General features: G+C 46.2%; 2 protein-coding genes across 6 annotated transcripts; both read left to right on the top strand.

Annotated features, from left to right (window-relative positions):
• The first annotated feature begins 136 nt into the window (after positions 1 to 136).
• Positions 137 to 2,493, top strand: LOC131579369 (sulfotransferase 1B1-like). Of its 2 annotated transcripts, none has more exons than XM_058839170.1 (8): positions 137 to 270; positions 779 to 930; positions 1,159 to 1,287; positions 1,376 to 1,473; positions 1,653 to 1,779; positions 1,857 to 1,951; positions 2,027 to 2,207; positions 2,281 to 2,493. In XM_058839170.1, exons 2-8 carry the CDS (start codon positions 783 to 785, stop codon positions 2,391 to 2,393), a joined length of 891 nt encoding a protein of 296 aa, XP_058695153.1. In that variant the 5' UTR covers positions 137 to 270; positions 779 to 782; the 3' UTR covers positions 2,394 to 2,493. The 2 variants fall into 2 exon arrangements, with proteins under 2 accessions (XP_058695153.1, XP_058695154.1); XM_058839171.1 differs by having other exon boundaries at positions 782 to 930.
• On the top strand, positions 217 to 19,353 carry LOC131579368 (UDP-glucuronosyltransferase 2A2-like). Of its 4 annotated transcripts, XM_058839169.1 has the most exons (8): positions 2,872 to 3,002; positions 6,614 to 7,508; positions 9,263 to 9,895; positions 13,907 to 14,055; positions 15,289 to 15,420; positions 15,851 to 15,938; positions 16,561 to 16,780; positions 18,015 to 19,353. In XM_058839169.1, the coding sequence occupies exons 2-8, from the start codon at positions 6,773 to 6,775 to the stop codon at positions 18,289 to 18,291; spliced, it is 2,235 nt and encodes a 744-aa protein (XP_058695152.1). In that variant the 5' UTR covers positions 2,872 to 3,002; positions 6,614 to 6,772; the 3' UTR covers positions 18,292 to 19,353. The 4 variants fall into 4 exon arrangements, with proteins under 4 accessions (XP_058695149.1, XP_058695152.1, XP_058695148.1 ...); XM_058839166.1 differs by lacking the exons at positions 2,872 to 3,002; positions 9,263 to 9,895 and adding an exon at positions 217 to 270; XM_058839165.1 differs by lacking the exon at positions 9,263 to 9,895.
• Positions 19,354 to 20,402: the final 1,049 nt, after the last annotated feature.

The following is a 20,402-nucleotide window of genomic DNA, read 5'->3' on the forward strand; positions in this document are numbered from 1 at the left end:
GACCTGTGGGACAGAGCAGGACTGGTGGTGCTGGAGATGTCCACTGTGGCCCTGCCTGCAGGTCAGTGGCTGCTGTTTTTTCCCTGCACTCGCTCCTCCCTCCCTGCAGCTGCTGGGCTGGCAAACATTACTGGCCTCTGCGCCCTGCCTCTTTCCTTCTCCTTCCCGTAACAACCGCTGCGAGGCCTCGAGTCTCCTCGTCCTCTGCTGTCGCCTTCCTGGTGTCACGGTCCCAGCGTCACTCTCCCGGTGCAGACCAGCAGGTCTTAGGTGAGACAGGTGTCCCAGGGTGCCCTCTGTGTGCTCTGCCCATGCTCAGTCACACAGAGCTGCATCCTGCAGGGTCCAGGGTGGTGGGTTTGGGGCATTTTGTGTTTGTGTGCAATCAGCACCCTTAAACCGTACCCTGACCTGTGGTCTCCTGCAATAACCCCAGGGACCCAGTTCCCTGCTCCCCTGGGGTGCTGCGGAAAGGGAAGAGGTGCTATTCTAGTCTAATCCCCTAGGTCTGGGTGATGCCAGCATGCTGTGGGCACCCCTGCCCTTGCCAGGGCTCTGGGTGTGCTCCTGTCCCCGCAGTTGGGACCCCTGTTCCCAGCAGTGGGTGCAGCGATGGCTGCGGTGACCTCTGGTCTGTGCTCTGGTGCTATCATTACTGCTTCCTGGGCAGGCACAGCGCCAGGTGACCGGGCTGCCCTGGCTGGTGGCTGCCCTGAGAGGGTGGGGGGTGGGGGCCCTCCCCACATCAGCCAGCCCTGCAACGTGTCCCTGTCCCCAGTAGGATGGCCAGTCCAGACCCCTATCTGCGTCAGCCCTGGCTCACAGTGCACGGCATCCCCATGGTCAATGCCTTTGCCCACAACTGGGAACGGATTGACACCTTCCAGAGCCGCCCCGAGGACATCGTGGTGGTCACCTTCCCCAAATCTGGTGAGCATCCCCAAGGCAAATAGATGTACTGATACTGGGTGGGTAAGTGTGTTGTTCAGCTGAGACCCACTGCCTGGAGGCATGCAGCACATTGAGGGGCTGTCAGGACAGAGTTGTGTCAGGATTTCCCTTTTCCCCCATGGCATCTGGTCGAGGTCTGAGGAATTGTCAGTGCTGAGACACCCAATGCTGCCCTGGCTGCTCCCCTTGATGGGTTCCTTTCCCCAGGTACCACCTGGGTCAGTGAGATTGTGGACATGATCCTGCAAGGTGGAGATCCTGAGAAGTGCAAGCGGGACATTATCAGCAGGAGAGTGCCCATGCTGGAGTTCACTGCCCCCGGGAAGATGGCAGCAGGTAGGGAGGTGCAGGGGCACCCTACAGGGGCCAAGTCCCAAGGGCCTTTGCCAAGGGCCCACTGAGAAAGTGCTCTGGGATCCCACAGGAACAGACCTGCTGGCCACCATGCCCTCACCCCGTGTGGTGAAGACTCACTTGCTGGCACATATCCTGCCCAAATCCTTCTGGGAAAACCGCTGCAAGGTAACCTACAATCCTGGTCACTGCCCTGGGGGGAATTACGGCTCCCCTGTTCCCCTGAGACAGGACTCCCCACTGCTCCCTCTGGCATCCTAAGTAGCCATGGGAGTTCTAGGAGGTGGAGTGTCCTCCCTACTGGGGGACCTGGGGCTGCCCCTCATACCTCCATGGCGCATCTGCAGATGATCTATGTGGGGCGCAACGCCAAGGACGTGGCTGTCTCCTACTACCACTTTGACTTGATGAACAAGTTGCAGCCGCACCCTGGGACATGGGCCCAGTACCTGGAGAAGTTCATGGCTGGCACAGGTGAGACAGGGCACCCCTGGGTGTGTGCAGGGGAACCTGCAGGGGACCATCACCCACTGGCTGCTCTCCCCGTGCAGTGGCATACGGTTCCTGGTACGATCACGTCAAGGGCTACTGGGAGCGCAGGAAGGATCACCCCATTCTCTATCTCTTCTACGAGGACTTGAAGGAGGTGATGGGGCGGGGTGGATGGTGCTGTGGGGTCTGGGGGTGGCAGGAGGGGTGAGTGTTGGCCTGTGTCGCGCAGGACCTCCGCCGGGAGATTGTCAAGGTGGCCCATTTCCTGGGGCAGAAGCTGTCAGAGGCGGCGCTGGACACCATCACCCGACACACTTCCTTCGAGTCCATGCGGGACAACCCTGCCACCAACTACAGCAAGGTGCCCTCCGACCTCATGGACCACAGCGTGTCCCCCTTCATGCGCAAAGGTGAGCAGCTCTGGGGGGCCTCTGGCACACTGTCCCCCCGGCCCCTGCTGAGCCCCATCTCACCTGGCCACAGGCACCACGGGAGACTGGAAGAACCACTTCACCGTGGCCCAGAACGAGCGCTTTGACCAGGACTACGCGCAGAAGATGTCAGGCACCGACCTGTGCTTCCGCACTGAGATCTGAGGAGACACTGCCAGACCCCCTCCAAATCTGCCCTGTGCTGTGATGGCACTGCTGCCGTTCCTTCCTCTCCCCTGGCACTGCTGGAGAGAAATAAAATGTGCTCCCTGACTCTGCCATGGGATGCTCACTGTCCTGAGTCTCTGCTGATCCTAACCCCGCTGTCCCCCTGGGGCTGCTGTCCTCTTCTTGGGTTGGGGACAAGCAGGTGTTACTCCTGAGCCGCTGTGGTGGGGGGATTGCCAGCAGCAGCTCATGGGATTGCAGAGGGTTTTGACAAAGCTGTGTAGGGGGAACATGTTGTGTGGGTAGTGAGAGGTGTCCTCCCCACGCTGACACATTGGGATGTTTCCTGGGACCTGTGGGACAGAGCAGGACTGGTGGTGCTGGAGATGTCCACTGTGGCCCTGTCTGCAGGTCAGTGGCTGCTGTTTTCTCCCTGCACTCGCTCCTCCCTCCCTGCAGCTGCTGGGCAGGCAAACATTACTGCCCTCGCCTCCCTGTCCCTGCCCGTAAAAAGTGCTGCCGTCACCCTCCCGTTCTCACACACGCACACACTCCTGGTGTCACGGTCCCAGCGTCACTCTCCCGGAGCAGACCAGCAGGCCTTAGGTGAGATGGTTGTTCTGGGGTGCTCTGCCCATCCTCAGCTGCACAGAGCTGCTTGTGTGGGGGCCCTGGGTAGTGGGTTTGGGTACTTCGGGGTGCAATCAGCACCCCTAAACCTTCCCCTGATCTAGGATCTGCTGTAATAACCCCAGGGACCGAGTTCCCTGCTCCCCTGGGGTGCTGCAGCATGGGGAGAGGTGCTTGCTCTGGGTGATGCTGGAACACTGTGGGCACCCTTGCCCTTGGTGGGGCTCTGTCCCCGCAGTTGGGACCCCTGTGGGTGCAGCGATGGCCGCAGTGACCTCTGGTCTGTGCTGCGGTGCTATCACTGCCGCTCCCCGGGCAGTAACGGTGCCAGGTGATGAGGCTGCCCTGGCCATTGCTGTCTGCCTGGTCTTTGCCTAACTCCTTCCTGCCGCAGCAGCAGCGAACTCTCCCACAAAAACAAACCATTGGCAGGACGACTGGGTAAGTCACTGGGAAGGGCTTGCCATGGGAGCATGAAGAGCAAACATGCATGAAAAGGTGGAATGGAGAGAGCAACTCCTCCTTTTTTTGGCTGGTGAGCCATTAGATGATTGCCATCATGGCCATGCCCATGGGTTTTTCAGATTTGTCCATCACCATAGTACGAAGCTTTCTTGGGAGGCTGGACAGATCTGCAGGGAGCTGGGTAAGTCTGCTGCTGCTCCTTGCTGTAGAACTGACAAGTACAGGGTGCAGCATTTATTCTTCCACCAACAATGCAGATTCCTAGCAGGGACACCAAGCTTGGCCTGAACCTTCCCTCATTTCTTTAATGCTTTGGCTTTGCAGAGTGGAAATGGCTCCCATGCCAGCCACCCTGATAGCTGCTTACCTGCCAAGGTGCCCCTGCAGTATTTCAGCAGCAGTGAAGAGAGTTTGTAGAATCTTAAACTGAATCAAAAAATCCAAGTGCAATGCTATAAACCTAGCCCCTGGTTTTTTTCATCCTGTGGTAACAGTGCAGAGGTATAAAGATATAATTTATTCAAGAAAGATGGTCATGGTGAGGCTACTTCATCTCATTAACTTTTGCTAGAGTTTCCCTATACCCTGGGGATTACAAGTCTTTTACTGAGCACATGCACATGTGACTGCAGAATTGCCCAATCCTGTCACTTCTGCATGTAGGGATGAGCCAGCTTTGAAATTTTCCCAATCTAGTATCCTTCCTTCCTCTTGCCAAACCCCGCCCCACCCCACAAAAGAAAAAGAAAAAAAGGTAAGTTAAGACTTAAGTCTGCTTTCAGACCAGAAGCTGCTTCATTGCATTAAGTGAAGGGGAAAGCACAGAGTCATTTGGTGCTTTTTCAGGGCAAAAGCTTCCCTTTTCAAACCCTGGCCCCGAATTTCTGAGGTGCTGGGTGGCATCGAGGTTTCCTAGAAATCAAAGTGCCATGCACACCCCCAGACAGCCAGCACAATGGTGAAGAGACAGACCCGTGTGTGGAAAACATGAGTTTGCATTGCCTAACTTCTGCATGAGGGCCTTAGCCTTGAAAAGTCTGTTGTTTTTTAACAAGGCTGGAGGTTACATCATGGTCTGCAGCACTTCTGACAGTAATGTTAAGAGGTGTGAAATACAGGCACTTAATACCATCGACATTCTTCTGCCCCACTTCTCTCACATTTACTGGATTTTGTTCTTTAATCCTCTCAAAATTCTTATCTGCTCTGATCTGAGTAATCTGAGTATCATCTTTGGAGCTGGCCATGGAAACAAGACAAATTGAACTCTTTGGTTCCCCAAACAATTGCTCTCATTTGCTACGGAGGAATTTGATAATAAGGAGTGGAAAATAAAAAACAAGTTCCCATCTAAGTTTTTATTCAGGGAAGTGGTCACAACACCAAGCCTGAGGGACTTCAAGAAGCATTTGGACAATGCTCTCGGGCACATGGTGTGATTTTTGGGGCTGTCCTGTGCAGGGCCAGGAGCTGGACTTCAGTGATCCTTGTGGGTCCCTTCCAGCTGAGGATATTCTACGATTCTGTGATCTGCTCTCGCCCATATGGCCTTTCAATAGTTACTGGAAAAGCTTTAAGTTTCTTATAGGACTTTACAAAATAATCTAAATTAGCCTGAAAAAATCCCCAATCATATTCTGTATACAAAGGTCTGTGGAGAGACTGTAGTGAAATTCCTGGCTGTAAGGCCAAATTATGGTTGAAACATGTTGAAACATGCTGGCATAATAGTCCTGGAATCTGAGGGTTTAGAAAAAGCCCTGTTGAATATTATGGACAATACTTAAAAACCACTGATTTTTAATCACCTTTAGATTCCTAGGTTCTAGGTTTAGATTTCCAGGTTATTAAACACTTGCCTAGATCTCTGGAATCAAAGGCCACAGAGCCAGCACAAGTAACATCCCAACTTTTGGAAACTCACACATACAGCACCAACTTTTGAAAACCTCTGCAAACAAACCACAAGATTCACTGTTTGTTCCTGTTGACAGTTTATAAACATATCCACCATAAAACAAACAATTTTGTTTTGCTGGGGGGTAAAAAAGTCTTTTTAACTTTTTAGTCAGACACCATATTTCTTATCTCTAGGATATAAAGTCCTCCTAAGAAGCTGGCTCTGTAATAACATTATAGTATATCCTGGCAAGGGAAAGACCATCTCAACCATTAAATTTCCAGAGCATAACAAAGCAATGAATTAACACAGAATACATTCCTTGTTGCCATTATCCAGTATTTTATTACTTCCTCCTTTTGAAAAGTCCAGTTCAGAGGGTAACTTACTTAAGGTCCTTCTGTCTGATAACCAATCCTGCTGGAGCAGCCCAGGCACAGAGGAGGGGAGCAGTAAGGAAAAGCAGCAAAGTGGTTTTGCAAATCACACCTTGCAACTCAGAGCACAAAGTTTATGTACCTTGGAAGACTCTGCTAGGTAAGAAATTTTTGCTGCATGGCGTTTGCTCCCCAAATTGTGTTAGATCAAGTGTATCATTATATGTGTGGGTTTTAGTTGTCATTTTGGCTCCAGGTGGTTAAAGAACTGCTTCCAGGCATGGTGTTTATATTCAAGGGACAGCTTTCCAACTGAGAGCCATCACAGATGATGTAGGTTTTGCTCTTTAGAGGCTCAGGCCCATGTTTAGACACCCAAACTGAGCTCACAACATGACCAGGTTGGTGGTGACATGCCACAGGCAGTAGCAACGGACCCACTGTGTTAAAAGTTTTCTGGGAGCAGTTGGAAGCTACTGGTGACCTATTAGAACAAACTGCATGCTATTATTGGCATTATCATCAACCAAATGATGGGTTTGTTGACTTCTCTCAGCATAAGAAATATCAGCACTTTAAGCATCTCACTGTGAAAAAGGATGCCAAGCCAGCCCTGTGGCCTCTCATTCCTTGGCCTGTCACTGGCATTGCTAATTCATGGGAAAAAATGCAAGGGATTTGTGTGAGTCTCAGGGCTGGCATCCAGGGGACTAACTCCTCTGACAGCAGTGAGGACTGCTGTTATCCTCCTAACAAGAAAATAGAACACCTTTGGTGGGAAGCTAACAGGGTAGAAGGCAGAAAGGGAACAACGAAATCACCAAACTTTTTTTTTTTCTTTTCAGAACTCAGATGAAACACAGGTTATAAAGGCAATACCTGTGCAACAGCAAAGTCTCACTTCTGCTAAGAGTGCTAGTAAAGAGCCATCAAACACAACACAGAGGTGCAGCACTCACAACTGGAAGGGAAAATTCCCAGACTATCTAGCCCTAAACTCTGCCATGGCCATGAAAACAACAGCCTCAAAGAAATACCTCCAGCTGCTCCTTTTTCAGGTTGCTCTGCTAGGGCCTGTCTTCTGTGGGAAGATACTGGTTTGGCCAACGGAAGGCAGCCACTGGTTGAATATGAATGTAATTATACAGGAGCTCATACGCCGTGGGCACAACTTTACCATCCTGGTATCCAACGCTACCCTCTACATTGAACCCAGGCCTAAGGCCACGGAGAAGTTTGAGACCTATTATGTGCCCTTCAAGAAAGATGTTCCTGAGAACCTGATTAATGGAATAGTGGATCTGTGGCTCAACAACAGGCCAACTATTTTGACCTTCTGGCAGTTTTACAAGGAGCTGGGAAGACTGTCCGTAGGCTGGCAGGAGATGAACAAGATGATGTGTGATGGAGTGCTGAACAACCAAGAGCTGATGGCTCGTCTGCAGGGGTCTGGCTTTGACCTGATGCTGTCAGACCCTGTGACCCCCTGTGGGGAACTCGTGGCTGTCAAGCTGGGCATTCCCTTTGTCTACTCACTACGTTTCTCCCCAGCCTTCACTCTGGAAAGGCACTGTGGCAAGATCCCAACCCCACCATCCTACACGCCTGCAGCCCTGTCTGAGCTCACTGACCACATGTCTTTTGCGGAGAGAGTAAAAAACTTTGTGTCTTACCACCTGCAAGACTACGTTTTCCAGAGCTACTGGGGACATTGGGATATCTACTACAGCAAGGCCTTAGGTAAGTCTTCTGATACTTCACTTCTCATGATATAGTCTCTCCTTGTAACCTGCAGAGCTAGGAACCCACCAGGGTGGCAAAGTCAAGAGAGAGGTCAGCAAGAGTTTGTCATTATGTCCCTAAAAAGGGGCTGAGCTGCTAGCAATCAGGGTGCTGTGCTGCTATGCCATCGCATTGAGACACGATCAGGGTCATCCCAGTTGACAAATTTGACTTTTGTCATATTTTTAGTGTGGAGTTTGATAGGACTTCCACACCATACAGGGTGCTCAGGAAGGGTGACTGCTTGCACAGAAAGCAACCAAGAACGGAGCCATTTTCCTCATCCAGAGGATCATAACAAGGAGGGCGGAGCTGGTGAATTACAAGCCGAACTTGTCACCCTCAGCAGCAATAATTAAGTGCATTGTGGCTTTGTAATAGAGACTTCACTTATGTCACTGGTCATATAAAACCAATTCTCTCTGCACAAAACAAGTTTTATTTAGAACATACCCTACCACCCACAGAGCAAACAGTGAAAACAAATCTTTCTCTGCAGGCTTTTCTTCTGGACTGTTTTGAGTGGTCATGTAGAAATAATGTTTATTATTAATCACATGCCATTTCTACTACCTTCTCACTGAGGTCTTCAAAAAAACCTCTTGCAAATCTCTCAGGGTTCAATTGCCTGCAAATACCTTCATGATGCAAGACTCCACAAGTACACCAAGCTGGTGTCATGTGTACAGTACATGAGTTACCTCAGCTTGGCTCCTCACAGTCCAGTTGTTTCCATGACCCCACAGTTTTGTCCCAGAAAGGGTGCTCTAGCCAGCATGGAAACCATACCAAAAGCCTTGGATGACAACATTGCAAAACCATTGTGTAACAGCACTGAGCAGAAACCCTGTAATAATGATTTTTAGCACAGAAAAGAGAACTTACAGTATTTCTTAATTGCACATCAGGAGGGACCATATAAATAAAACTGCTTAATGGATTTTCTGGTTCAATTTATAGTGCATAATTGGCACTTAGTGGTAGGCAGGAAGCCTGCACTATTTCCTCCTGGTCTCCTCGTATTCTGTAAGAGGCAAGTTCACATGAGGACAGTCTTATTCTGATACTGGAGTAATTTGCTGTGTAATATCATCCCCTTCAAGATGCAACTTTTTGGCTGCAGCCCCAGATCACCACTTTAAGCATGTTCTAAAGGGATGCTTAGTGGCATTATAAAAGCAAACAGGTGCCCACATAATCAGTGAACATCTTTGCTGCCTACCCAGCTGTGTTTCAAAGAGCCAGAAGAATGAAAAAAATCACCTCTAGTACCACACAAGTAATACAGAGACTGTAGCTAGATGAGCATGAAGGATGGGATTATGAACAGGATACAATCCTTGCTGGACTGAGCCCCCCAGGGCTGATGGCTCTGCCTGCTGCTCCAGAGGAATCACATCTTCCAGCTTCAGCAAGGTGTTTACCACCAGAGAGTGCCAGTTGGCGCCAGTCACATTTTCAGTGCCCTAGGAAATTATGATATTAAGCATGCTATTACCCAGTACAGGATTTCACACCACCTACCTTTGGCTCCCTGCCCCCGGGATCAAGGCAGTGTCATGCGTGCCCAGCCCAGCTTGGGAGTGCCGCGTGAAGGAAGGCACGGGGGCACTGCCACACAGGGCAAGCAATGGCAGGGAAGGAGATGGCAGCGCTGTTGCTGCTGGCCGTGTTGGGCTGTGCATCTGGAGGGAAGGTGTTGGTCTGGCCAGCTGACAACAGCCACTGGCTGAACATGGAGCACATACTACAGGCGCTTGTAGTCCGGGGCCACGAGGTGACCGTGCTGCTGCCTTCGTGCTTCCTCATCGTCAATCCCACAGAGCCCTCACCCTTCCAGTTTGAGGTGATTGAGGTGCCAATCACCAAAAAGGAGATAGCTGACTTAATGGATGAAATTTTGTATTTTTTTTTTTATGAGGAGAGAGAGCTACCTATCTGGAAAGGTGCTTACAAGATAGCTCAAAAGACATTGCAGATGAAGAACATAACCAAAATAATTTGTGATGGAGTTGTGAAGAATGAGGCACTGATGGAAAGACTGAAGGCATCAGCCTTTGATGTCTTTTTGGCAGACCCACTGTTCCCCAGTGGGGAGCTGGTTGCTGAGAAGCTGGGTATCCCCTTTGTGTACAGCTTCCGGTTCTCCATGGGCAACACAGTGGAGCGGATCTGTGGAACACTCCCAGCACCTCCTTCCTATGTACCAACCACCGTAACCAGCCTAACAGATAGGATGACCTTCTGGCAAAGGCTAAAAAACTTCCTCAGCTATGCTCTCCAGGATTTCATATTTCATTATGTTCTCTGGGCAAGCTGGGATCAATACTACACTGACATTTTAGGTAAGTTTTAGGCTCTCTTTCTAGAAATTATATCTGCTGTACACAAAAGAGTGAATACCTAGAGATGAGAGGTTAAGGCACAAATCAGGAACAAGACAGCCCCAAATTCACTCCTTCCTTCAAAATTCCTGCATCAAGTCAAACAATCCAGGCAAGTACAAACATTGTCTGTTAATCCTGACCTGCTACAGTGGTAGAGCTACATCTGTACAGGCACTTCCAGTATATGTAAAACAGCACTAAGGCACTTGAAACAGGGCTCATTTGTCATATTCAATAGATGAATCATGACAAACACTAAGAACAGTGTATAGTAAAGTATAGTAAAATACTATATACCCACCAAATACTAGGACTTTTTCTCCCATAGTACACTTCTACTTGCTACCTTGTCTCAAAATTAGAGACAATATCCTCCCAAGGACCTTTAAAAGTCTGGGAGATCAGATGAACCCCAATTCACAGTGATAAAAGATGCTCTGCAGAGATATGGTTCTTTGCTTTTCTGAAAGTGTATAAAAACCTACTAGATTATAGTTATATTCATCTGTAAGTGGTTTTTAATTTTTTTAAAAATTACAGTTGTATAATTGTTTTCCCATTTTTGCTCTAGGTGATTATAGCAATGCTTAAGAGGAAACAGGCCAAACATATGCATTGCTAGTGGGGAGATAAAATGGGTGTTTCAATACGAGACTTTAAAGCGTTTTTATTTACATTTCACTAGTAAGGTGTAATTCTGTTGAGAGAGCCAAGTTATTAAAGGATCCTACTCTTAAGAGTACCTAGCTGTGTGTTTTTGTTGCTTATCATGTTGACAGACACTAGGAAATCTTGTGCTGGCTGAAGCATGGTTTGGTGTCTGTTGTGTAAGCCTCAGAGCTGTTTGGATCTTGAGGTGTCTTTTTTTATTGTGAACTGTGGGGTTTAGCATTTAAGGCTCCATGTGCAATACCTGTTTTGTTAGATTGCATGGGCTGCATGATGGATTTGTGCTGTAAAGTTTTGATAACACAGGGATGTTTTAATTACTGCTGAGCAGTGCTTAGAATGTCAAGGCCTTTTCTGCCTCTTACCGCACCTCACCAGCAAGGGAGCTGGGGATGCACAAGAAGTTGGAAGGGGACAGAGGTAAGAGAGCTGACCCCATCTCACCCAAGGGATACCCTAGCCCATGATGATTTTGTGCTCAGCAAAATAAAAGATATGGGGCGTATTTTGTCAGGGCTGCTGTTTCTCAGGGACTCACTGGGCATTGGCTGGTAGTGAACAACTGTTCTTTTCACATCACTTGCTTTTCTTGCCTTTTTTTTTTTCTTTCCATTCCTTCCCCCCCCCCCCCCCCCTCCCCCAAGTTGTCTCTGTCTCAATCCATGAATTTTTTAAGTTTTGCCCTTCCTTTTCTCTTCCTTCTGTGGACAATTTAGAGGCTCTATGGTGCCTAGCTGCCTATCAAGCTTAAACTACAATACAGGGTAAAGCCTTCTGGTCTTCACATGCTGCAAAATGCACTTTGTGGTGAGCAGAGAGGAGTTGCTGTAATTTTAAGACTAGCTGTGGCTCTGCAGAACACTCCAGAATGGGATTTGCTGCCTGCCCAGTCCTCCCCTGTTTGTTTTTGGTGTTCGGACATTCTCACTTGTCATGTTTATCAATCTTGTCACATTTGCCAGTCTAGTCATCAAACAGGTGTCACTTTTTAATTGGTTGGCTCTACAGCGTTTGCAGAGTGAAAAGCAGTGAACTGCTTCCAGTTCAGTCAGACTAGAGCTGTACATGGAATGCTGAGATGTTGGGGTCAAAGTTCCTCTGGCTGCTCTGTGCCTATGCATGCTGCTGCAGCACTGGTTTTTGTGGGAGGGTGGTGGTCTGGCCCACTGATGCCAGTCACTGGATCAATATGAAAGTGATTCTGCAAGAGCTCATTCTCCGGGGTCATGAAGTGACTGTGCTGGTGGCCTCAAGCAATCTGCTCATCAACTACCAGGATACCTCCTCTCCTTTCACTTTTGAAGTCCTGCAAGTCCCCTTCAGCCAGGAGACCCTGGATGCATCCATGGAAGACTTCCTCAATTTCTGGATGAATGAAGCCTCTAATCTCTTCCCCTGGGAGATCATGTGGACGATGAAAGAGCAACTGGAGGTCTTTACCAATATGTCGAAGCAGACCTGTGACACCTTGGTGATGAACTCTCACCTGATAGCAAAGCTGCAGCAGGCCAAGTTTGATGTTCTGATCGCTGACCCCCTGTCTGTAGGCGGGGAGCTTGTAGCAGAAATCCTGGAGATCCCTTTTGTCTACAGCTTCCGCTTCTCTGATGGGAATGTGGTAGAGCGGCTGTGCGGTGGGCTCCCGTCCCCACCCTCCTACGTGCCTGCTAGCACAATGGGGCTGACTCACCAGATGTCCTTTATGGAAAGACTACAGAATTTCCTCTTTTACATTTTCACTGATTTATTTTTCATGAAGTTTTGGCAAGCTGAATGGGATAGGTACTACAGTAACGTCTTAGGTAGGGCAGCTGTTGACTGGTTTCTTTTCTTGCATGGGTTGTGCCTTTTGAATGCTTTGGGATCACCATGCTGTTCTCAAAATACTCTTTCTCAAAGGCCAGCAGAGGTGGCAATCTTGGAGTATCTTTCAGCTCTGCATAGTGCAGGGTGCTGAGTGTGAGTTCAGATTCTCAGCAATAAACGCTGTCACCTTTCCTTTTCATCCACCATTCAGGGCTTGAAACAGTCTCCTTAAACTACATAAATACCTGAAAATTTTGCTCAAACATAGTACAGCTCAGGCATGATTCAACATTTAATAAAGAGACCATTTAGTTCAATGGACTTTGAATCTTGTCCAGGGCATCTAAGTTCAGGCAGATAATGAGTGAACAGCAAACACAAGGGCATCTCTTATCTCTTCTGTCACTGTCCAGTCTTTTTCTGCTTTTGCAAAGAGGCCTTTGTGCTCTGAAAACTACTCCCTCTTCCCTGGACTGAATTTTTTAATACCACATAAAGACTTAATCACACCTTTATAACACTCTACTTGTAATGCAAACTTAATTTTCACTTCAGCAACTTTGTAACTGACTCACTGTTCTTTAATTTAAATGGAAGATAAAATTACTGGTGCAGATTATTATACTGACCAAGTAGTAGAAGACGCCCTACAGGTAATTTTTATCTTGCTGCTTATTTAGCTTGATTCCTGCTTGCACTAGGCTGGCTTTGGAAAACTATTTATCAATACTTCTAACCCTTTTACTCCCCAGTTTCACTCTGTGGAGAAAATACTGCAAAGACAACTTGCAACATGTACCTAAGAATATAGATTTTTCCAAATGGTAAACTATAAAACATCAGATTACCATTAGATTCTTTTTTCAGATGGATTTCTAGAAATATTGGGTTTTGCATAAAATGACATTAAAAGTATCCATGGAGTTGGCAAATTTTTCCCAGTATGTGTAAGAAGCAGCTGATCCAGTCCTCAAGAAAACTAGAGATGTCTGTACCTGTCTTTTATTGTTGTTTGAGCAGCCGCTAAATGAGTCACCATTTGAAAAATGCTACAGAACTTTGTTTAAAAACTTTCCTCCTGTCAGGTGATCATCACTTTGTAATTCATTTTTTATTTGGAACTGAATTTTCTGTGATTCTTCTCTTCCCCAAGTGTTCTCTGATTTTACTACAAGCACAGATAATAATTCAGCACTACAAGAATTGCACTTCTATATTAGATACAAAATGCTTCTTGCTTGTATTTCTCTAAAGTAATCATGAAGGTTCAAAATCCTTTCAAGGATTGTACTGCCTTGCTCATGGCCACCAGCCAAAGCTTAACAAAGGGCAAGGAATAGATCCAGATTTGTGGATGTTTCCATTTTATGCATGGTTTGATAAACTACACTGATTGGGAGTGCCAAAAGACAAAGGTAATGCTCCTGTTTCACAATCTAGAGCAAACAAGGTCACTCCCATGCACATTGTTAACCTCTTATACCTTGTCCTCAGGAAGGCCCACAACCCTGTGTGAGACGATGGGGAAAGCAGAGATTTGGTTAATAAGAACATACTGGGATTTTGAATTTCCACGCCCTTTCCTGCCCAACTTTGAGTTCGTTGGAGGACTTCATTGCCAGCCTGCAAAACCATTACCAAAGGTATCCCAACTTCATTCTGCTGTTGGCTGGTTTGTTACAAAGACTGTTTCTCTCCCTGCAAACCATGTCCTGAGAAAGCTCATTCTTAAAGATGTTCTAGCGCTTCTGGGGAGCAAGGAACTATTTAGCACCCATCCATACTTGTCCAAACTGAGGGCTGGTTTACAGCCTGATGTCTTAAAAGAGGATAGCTGATGTTAGCACAGGGTAATACAGTGTCTGTTTTAGGAAAAATAGCTGCTACCTCAGGGTACTTAAATGTAATTATTTAATTCTAAGACAGACTTGCAGCCCATGCTAGCACTGAAATACCTGATGCCAGAAGGCACTGTGACAAGACAAATTCTTTAGGTAAAATGGGGTCAAAACTTGCAGAAATAGATGAGTGATAAACGTTTTTCAACTGTATCTTAGTTTAAGACATCTTAAAGGGAGTGAAACACTGAGCATCTCCAGCCTATGCTCTGCTGTGAATTGCAGTATTCAGGTGGAACTTGAAACTCCCAAATACTGAAGATGACTACATGATAAACTCTGGTGTAGCTTATCATTCCTGTAGGAGCCTTGGAAGATATATGCCATCTTAAGTGCAAGTTGTCTACTAAAACCTTCTAAGTCTCCTCCCACTCCCCTGTAGCATGGGTTAAGTTTGGGGAAAATGGATAACCATTCTCTTTGGCATGTTACTGCTCCAGTTCACATGACACTTACAAATAAAAGGAACAGGAAAACCTATTGGTCTGATTTGTAAAAAATGTTTTGAGCAATGTGGTACACTGTAAGAAATGAGAACTGTCTGCAAAGTGATGGTACCAACTTGGTGAATCTGTGACCAGGATGCTGAAATACCCTCTCAGGTTTCAGCAGAGCTGTATAATGCAAAGTACTTGTTCCAGGAAAATCCAGAACCATGACCATGCTAGGGAGAGTGTCACAGAGTATGTATGGCCTGCTCATGATAATGCCAGGATTCATTCCTGCTGCTTGAAATGTATCCTGAAACTTGCTTTCAAATAGATAAAGCATCTGTCACCTGTCTCAACTTGTCCTGCTCCTCCTTGGGGAGAAACTGGCCATTTTCCACAGGGCCAAGTCTGTCAAGCCCTTCTGTCAGGAGGTACTCAGACCACCATCATTCCCTTAATAAACTGAAAAGGTTATGCTTTCTAGTCACAGAAACCTTTGTAATCTGCATTGTGTAATTACCCCTGGTATGTTTTCTGTCTCTCCTAGGAAATGGAAGAATTTGTTCAGAGCTCAGGGGAACATGGTGTCATTGTATTCACTCTTGGGTCAATGGTCCACAACCTAAGTGATGAAAGAAGTAATGTGATTGCCAAAGCCTTCAGCCAGCTTCCACAAAAGGTGAATTTCTTCTCAAGCCTAAAACAAGTTGCCTTGTTGCCTTGCTTTTTTCACTTTCATTACTCTCTGTGAGCCTCTTATGTTCAGAGTGGCCTGTTCTTTATCTGCATTCCTGATGGAAATGATACAGCCAGGAAGCTGGGCTCTCTCAGAGAGACAGACTACCAAGTTACTTCATGGGGAGTTCTGGTGTTTCACCTCCTCTGAACCAAATGACATGGACCTGTGTCTAGAGGCCAAAATACAAAAATCAATCCATGCATTTCTTTAATTAGCACATAATAACCAATCAGAGAGTTCAGTGGAGCCAAAGCTATTTGAATTACTGGGAAAAGGTATGTGGGTTTGAGATAAAGCTCTAAAGTACATGTAATAATACAGAAATGCACATCACATGCACTATGTTTACCCTATTCTTCCTTTGTTCAAGGTCCTCTGGCGGTACAAAGGGAAAAAACCAGAAACTCTGGGCTCCAACACCAGGATTTATGGCTGGATACCACAAAATGACCTGCTTGGTAAAACTGATTCTATCTGGGATGGACTGCACCCTTGGAAAAACTGTTTATTAACCATTTTGTTTTTCAACTAAAATGGTTAATTCAGGCAACAGAACCATGTAGTGCTTGTGGATACACTTTATTTCACAGCTTAAGCTGCAGAACTTTGCTCTTGGGAGCCTTGGCTTCCTAAAATGCCCTGACTTACAGAGCTTGGTGGCAGCTGTCTGGAAGGGCTCAAAAACACCCACAGGCAGGAGTAAATACCAAAGTAGAGATGTACTCCAGAGTTGGAGATGGCTTCTGCAGTTCATCTCTAGGGCTCATTCTTCAAAATGCCTGACCTAAGCAAGGCTGAAGCATGGGGCTGTTCTGACCCTGGCACCACGTGAAAACTACAACTGCACAATAGGGGAAGGGCCAAAAAGTAACTGTGGGGTAGTCTGGAGGGACATGCTGATGCACATGTTGTGTTAAATATGACTGTAGGAAAGCTAAGCATGCAAGCTCTGCTGCTGATCCAGAGATCAGGGCTGTTCCCTTCTCTAGCAGTGCATTGGCCCCTCTATGCACTGCTCACATCCCAGTGAATGCAGTCTGCCACAGCTGCTGTAACATGCACCTCTCCTTCCCTTTCCAGGCCATCCCTTGACTAAGGCCTTTATCACACATGGTGGGACCAATGGGCTCTATGAAGCCATCTACCACGGGATCCCAATGGTTGGGATTCCCATGTTTGCTGACCAGCACGACAACATTGCTCACATGGTAGCAAAAGGAGCTGCAGTTCAGGTGGATTTCAACACAATGAAGACCCAGGACCTGGTTGATGCACTGAACACAGTCATTTACAATTCCACGTGAGTTTTGTTCTTGCCTTACACTAGCCTGAGTCTATTAAAATCCTGGGATGCTGATGTGAAAAATTCTGCTGGCTCTTCTAAGAATGGAAAATGCAGAAAATCTGAAGTTTGGATTTCAGATGAAAGTCATCTTTCCCTTCTGAGAATCAGCATTTCTCAAAAAGGAGAGATCAGTAATTTGGTTCTCCTCATACTGCATTTTATGAGTGCTTTGAGAAAAATAGTTATTGGAAAGTTCGGAGGAGCTTTTGAGAATTTTCTCCAGTGTAAATTCTCTGGAGGTTCTGAATGACAATTCTAGTTTAATTAGGTCTTAGCTGCCTATAGTCATAAGAGTTCTTTCTCCGACCCCTGACTTAGCAGTATCCTTAGGTTACCATACCTATCAGTCAGGACTTAGAGGAGAAGGAAGCTGGGATCCCTTGCTAAGGATAAGACCACTGACAAAGGGATTGGAAAAATTCAGAAGTCCTCAATCTTCAGCAGCAGATGCCATCCAGTGTGAAGGACAGGTGTTCCTTCAAGTGAGAGCCTGCAAATTCCTGAAGCAAATGGACCAGCACCGATGGAGGTGTCTAGTATCTGAGGGAGTCAGTCATGGCAGAGATGATCAGTAACAACTTGGATGGCAGCTGGTACATGTGGCCTCCCCAGCCTTCCCCTTAGTTTTACTACTGAGCATGACACCATAGGGACCCTTGGGTCAGCTGGGATCAGCTTTCCTTGATGTGTCCCCTCCCAATTCCTTGCACAGCCCCAGCCTCCTGGCTGGTGGGGTGGTGTGAGAGCCAGAAAAGGCCTTCACTCTGTGTAAATTCAGCAGTAAAGGAAACATCCCTATTGTATCGACACTGTTTGCAGCGCAAATCCAAAAAATAGCCCACACCAGCTACTATGAATAAAGTTAACCCTATCCCAGCCCAAATCAACACACTCTACTATATTGGAACAAAAATGCTGCAAATGTTTCCTTCTTGTTTTTTTTTTAAAGGAGTATCTGGAATAATTTTAAATAATGTTTTTTTGCAAAATATTGGCTTTCTCTATTACTGTTCTTAACCCAAGTTTATGCATACAGGAATAAATTGCACCAGTCTCAAATATAATTAAATATGACTAATAAAAATACAAGCAGGGCTGTCCACCTTCCTCAAGAGGACTGCCAGGTGCTAAATGGTTTATTTCAGGAATAAGTGAGAAATCTCTTTGGTTTATTCCTTTTTTTCCCCAGCTATAAGGAAAATGCTCTGAAGTTATCCAAGATACAGCACGACCAGCCTGTTAAGCCTCTGGACAGAGCCGTCTTCTGGATTGAATTTGTCATGCGTCACAAAGGAGCAAAGCACTTGAGACCAGCTGCTCACCATCTCACTTGGTACCAGTACCACAGCCTGGATGTTCTGGCATTCTTGTTCACCTGTACAGCCACTATTGTCCTCATTCTTTTCAAGTGCTGCCTATGTTGCTGCAGAAGATGTGGCAGGATTGCAAAGAGGAAGAAGGAATAGACACCTTGTTCCCATCAGCAGTTTTCTTTTCCTAAGCTGATTCAGCAATGCATTTATGCACATTCTTTGGTCAACAAGCTTATTGGGATATGCTTTAAGCTGGGCATATCATGAATACACCACAACAAAGCTGCTGTTGGGCATAGCTGCTTGCTTAGCCAGCAAATTCCTTCTGGTCTAAATAAAATTGAATTATAGTTGCTTTATGCCTTGGAACTGTGTTAGCTGATCACACATGGCCCTTGCCATGGTAATTTTTGCTCTAAGTTTTCAAATATCTCAAATATTTTGGTCTATTTAATAAATTCAGCCTTGCCCTATTTGGTACTGTGGGTCTGCAACTAGGCTCCTTATTCTCTGTCCTCTCCTCTAGTGTCATGCAGGTTTGATTACTGCTTCACAACAAATATGCCTCTTCTCCTGTCAGAAAAACTCTCTCCAGACTGGACAGTGAATCCAAGATCACAGGCTCCTAAAAAGTGTCCATCTTAAGGGCCATGATCATGAAAACTGGGAGCTGCAAGTGGCAAATGCACTGACTACTTGGGGCCTGAGGGGTGACAAGAATCCTAAGGCCATCAAGGAATTACTTTCCTGAGAACCATTTCTCTTTCCCATTTGGTCTGGAATTCCTACTGCACAGGCCATCATTCTAACTGCAACACTGCTAGGGGTGTGAAAACCACCTCTGTCAGGAACTTGCCCATCTTAACAGCTAATTGATAAATGCAGGGAAACCTCTAGAGAGGGAACTTGCAAAGAGGTAACATTCTGTGTGTGAACAGTGCAATAGCCACTTGCCTTGCCTGAAAAGCTGGAGAGATAATAGTGCAGCACTTGGGTCAGATAAGAGTGGTAGTAAATGTAGTACTTCTTCAGGTCTTAAAGATGGCTGAAAAATGCTGCTAGTCCAGGCCTCCTGTTCTAGGTAAGGTTATTTCACTGCTACGCCAGCTTACTCAAGAAAAAACCTGCTCGAATTTTAACTGATATTTTTAAATATTTTGGAATTGTTTTCAAACAGAACATGATTATTTGTTTACATAATAAAATTCCTTACACATCAGATTTTTCTTATTAGCATTGTCATGTTTCAGCATCTGCTTAAACTTCTTCACACTACAACAAGTACAAAACCTCATCTGTTTCCGAACTAAAGAAGGGTCTACCTTCCTACAAGACTACTGCATCTCATGGTAATTTCTTGTATACTGTTCCTATTGTCCTGAAGGGATCACAACCAGGAATATGTACAGTGAAAAGAAATGGGAACGGCATGACACAAGGCCCCAGATCAGAAAAGGATTGCTGTAACTGTTCAGAGAGCTGGGTGGGTCTCTAGACACAGCTCCCCAAGCTGGATCATTATGAACCCCTGTCACCCAGTTACGGAGATGTCAGAAGGCCAGCAAGCCTCCCAGCACACTGCACAGGTATTGGTCAGACAGGGCTAACATAAGACACTGGAAACAGGACAGGTGGGAAAAGCTGGACAAAGTGCTGCACAGTCCCTGAAAGGAGGTGCTTCATTTATGTAAGCTACTCTACTAGAGAAATTATGCTTATCTAGTATTGAATTTAAAAAGTAAATAAACAAATACAAAAAAACCCTGAACAAAAAAGCTCAAACAAAACCAACACTGCCTCTTCACTTTAGAGTCTGTATATAATGGAGAGAAATATATCAAAGTATGAGGGTGGTCTATGATGCATTTCTCCAATTAGACATAGAATGTACACTAAATCTGACAGACTGATTCTTCCAGCTAGCAGGCAATACCTCTCCATGAACAAGAAACTGTGTTGAGGAACCCAGACACATATTCAGCCTCCTGTACTGCTTAAAGAATGCAAACATACTTGTACATTGGAGGTCTAACTTTTTGTTTAACACATGTAGATGTTTACTGTGACTGTAGACTAAAATAAACAGAGCACAAATTACTGCCAGATCAAAAAAACTCATTTCCACAAATGCCACACAGTGGCCAGTCCTACCATTGCCTTTTATAAAAACAGCTGCAGCATCAAGCAGGGTGGAGCTGGAGGTGTTTTAAAGCATTATTACATTACATGGATTTATTATATGAGAAGACACTGAAGGAAGTTTA

The sequence above is a fragment of the Poecile atricapillus genome, chromosome 4 (assembly GCF_030490865.1).
Source record: "Poecile atricapillus isolate bPoeAtr1 chromosome 4, bPoeAtr1.hap1, whole genome shotgun sequence".
Taxonomy (NCBI): domain Eukaryota; kingdom Metazoa; phylum Chordata; class Aves; order Passeriformes; family Paridae; genus Poecile; species Poecile atricapillus.